Source organism: Agrilus planipennis, unplaced genomic scaffold (genome assembly GCF_000699045.2).
Source record: "Agrilus planipennis isolate EAB-ADULT unplaced genomic scaffold, Apla_2.0 scaffold195, whole genome shotgun sequence".
Lineage (NCBI taxonomy): Eukaryota > Metazoa > Arthropoda > Insecta > Coleoptera > Buprestidae > Agrilus > Agrilus planipennis.
In genome coordinates this window covers 616,705-619,980 of record NW_020439173.1, presented here as the reverse complement: position 1 = coordinate 619,980, position 3,276 = coordinate 616,705, and the positions used below count along the sequence as shown (strand labels likewise).

General features: G+C 30.7%; 1 protein-coding gene across 1 annotated transcript; it reads left to right on the top strand.

The window, feature by feature from the left end:
* Window positions 1–374: 374 nt before the first annotated feature.
* Window positions 375–2,639, top strand: LOC108743230 (pyridoxal phosphate homeostasis protein). Its single transcript, XM_018478708.2, has 5 exons — window positions 375–857; window positions 1,128–1,251; window positions 1,312–1,669; window positions 1,740–1,984; window positions 2,044–2,639. Exons 2-5 carry the CDS (start codon window positions 1,162–1,164, stop codon window positions 2,110–2,112), a joined length of 762 nt encoding a protein of 253 aa, XP_018334210.1. The 5' UTR covers window positions 375–857; window positions 1,128–1,161; the 3' UTR covers window positions 2,113–2,639.
* The last annotated feature ends 637 nt before the right edge of the window (window positions 2,640–3,276 follow it).

The following is a 3,276-nucleotide window of genomic DNA, read 5'->3' as shown; positions in this document are numbered from 1 at the left end:
GCAGGTGCCTCCATTTGCAATTCTAGGTACCAAAATTTTAAGATTTTCTTTGTTCACTGCCCTTTTTTTTGTTTTTTTTTTAATGTTTGATAACTAGTTATCAAGGAGGACTCAGACATAGCTTTAAATAAAATGGAAGCGGTACTGACAGATCAGTACTGTATGAAAATAAATGTAAAACTAAAATACTAGTATGCAAGGGAAGAAAAAGTAGGGAAAGAGCGAATATAAAGATAGGAGACGAAAAATTAGAAGAAGNTTATTAAGCCTAAAAAACCTAAGCAACGGTAATAGGTACATATCAATCACTAAATGTATTGGTATAAACATATTCGACACAATCAAATGAAAATTGAATGAGGATTAGATGCATAAATAAAGCATTTTATAGCTGCATTCAATTATACCAACTCAGTTTAATTCGTAAATAGAGGCTGGTCATTCCAATAAAACTAAGAAGCCTACAGCTTATTTTAACTATTTTAAATCAATTTCTAAGAATTAAAGCATTATTTCTAAATAACATTGTTGAAAACAGGAGTTACTTGAAAATTGGTTAACGTTCACTGTTATGGACATGGACTGTTGTTTAGGATTTTGGGGTTATATTTACAATTTGATTTTAGTTATATTTACACAGAAATATTGAAACTTACTTAAAAAACAAATTAAGCAAGTGAATGTGGAATTTCACGTTGCTTTATACGAAAATTGAGTATATAATTTCCGGTACATTTGGGTGGACCCTACAAAAGTTATAGAAACTCTTAATGTCATAAACAAAGTTCTGTTAATCTATATTAAAACTACATGATCAAAGGAAATAAATTCTTTATAATATTTTCATATTTAAACAGGTAAAGCGAACCTTTATAAATTCTATTAAGTGATTAAATATTACTGTTTAGAAATGCAACGCCCAACAAAAACTGCTGCGTAACTATGTTACTTGTTACTTGTTTTTTACCTAGCACTTTTAAAAGAATGCTGTATTTAATGTTACTTTTATACTTGTATGTGACGTCGCCGTTTTTAACCTATTGACACTAATCTGCATTATCTCCAAACAAAAAACACGTTTTTATCAAATATTTTATTTTGGTAGTAGTATCTCTCCATTTTTTCAGTACATAACTACACAAAAAGTCTATCAGTTTACAAATGCAAAGAATTATGACAGAAGTTGATGTTAAACTGAATTTGAGGAAAGTATGGACCCAAATAGAGAAAGCATATGAAAGGACACCAGCTGTACGTATTTATTCTTTCATAATTTAAAAGTATTTCTCCTTAACTCATGCACTTTTGTAGGACTTAAGAAGCATAAAACCTGGTTTGGTATGTGCCAGTAAAACTAAACCTCCAGATCTGATTATTCAGGCTTATGAGGAAGGGCAAAGGGACTTTGGTGAAAATTATGTGGATGAATTAGTGACAAAAGCAAACAATGCTGATATTTTAGCTAAATGCAAACAAATTCGATGGCATTTTATTGGACACTTACAAACTAATAAGATCAACAAAGTTCTCTCCATTCCTAATTTGTATGTAATTGAAACGATAGATTCTGAAAAACTGGCCACTTCAGTTAACAATCGATGGTCACAGCACAGGCATTCAGACTGTAAACTGCCCATAATGATACAAATCAACACCAGTGGTGAAGAAGGTAACAATGTTTTGTTTTAATAACTAGATAACTGTCGTTAATATTTTAAAGAGATTTTCATATTTTAAAGAAAAGGAAGGTGTGGAGCCTAAAGATGCCGTAAAGTTAGCAAAATATGTAGTCGACAACTGCGAAAATCTTCAACTTATTGGTCTAATGACTATTGGAATGTTTGGATACGATTATTTAAAGAATGGGCCAAATCCTGACTTTCTATGCCTGTTTAAATGTAGAGAAGACATTTCCATAGCTCTAGGACTAGACAAAAAGCAGCTACACTTATCAATGGGGATGTCTAACGACTTTGAACATGCTGTAAATATTTATTTTGAAATGTATTAATTAAAAAAGTAAATTTTTAATTACATTTACAGATTGAACTTGGCAGCACCAATGTAAGAGTGGGAACTACAATATTTGGAGAAAGGCTGAAGAAGAACTAATATCAATTTTAGTCGGAGGCAATTGCTAGGTCATGATAGTAAATTTGCTTCATGCTAAAACTCATAAAGAGCAGTACTTTAAATCGTTTTTGAGAAAAAAAATTGTTTCGAAAAAATTCTATTTGGAATTTGGGTGTAACCAGGACTAGAACTTCATTTTCTCACGTCTCTATGAGGTAGACCTTCCTACATTGTCACACCTTATTCTGACTCATTATTTTCTATTATCGCTGCCAATTTTTGTTTCTGATATTAAGCCCTATTGATACAAGCTATTATAAGTAGATTTTGCTACCTATTCCCCTTCCTCAGCACCTTTCATTTGGATGTAATTGTTAGTGAAAGTAAGGGTAACTTACAGGAAAGGCACAGTACTCAATTTAACCTAATTGTAAAGTAAATCCACCGTACTTGTCCTCTGGCAATTGTCTTTACAAAAACATTATGTAAATTGTACTGTAGTGAGTAAATGTATTGATGTCTTCCATATGTACTTATTAATTAATTAATAAATGACTAAAGCATAATTTTAGAATTTTACTAATCGAAAAACTGTTCAGAAAAATAAATTCATTTAAGTTCAACTACTGTTATTAAGTGGAAGAAACTCTATCTGATAAATGTTCAATCGTTTTACTATTAGCATAATTCGGGATATTTCGTATATTAATGACGATTTTTGATAAAGAATAATTCAAAAAGGACGTTTGCAGATTAGGCTACCCGAATACACTCCGACACCAGCGGTTGCCTACACAAGATACACTTAGGGACAGCATATAGTTCTTAATTTTTGCTGTACAGTAGCATGCGTAATTTTAGGTACCGTGTTACTTTTTTTTAATTAAGTAACCAACGGATTAATTTAGGTTCTATGTTTCTAACGAATGATGCCAAGAGATAAATATATATATACTTAAATTCGTTCTCTTCATTTTTCTAGACATCACCAACTTATGATCCTTGTATTTATTTCTTGATATAATAAATATTAAAATATAAAAAATACTGTAATAAATATGCAAAAATTTCACGAAAGTCACGCAGTCGTTTCGCAATGTTTTTTAATGAACGTACAATACCGATACCTTTAATTGCATATTTAAATTGACACTAAATATGCCGAAACTTAAAACAATAAAATTCTATTACAACCAAAAACAG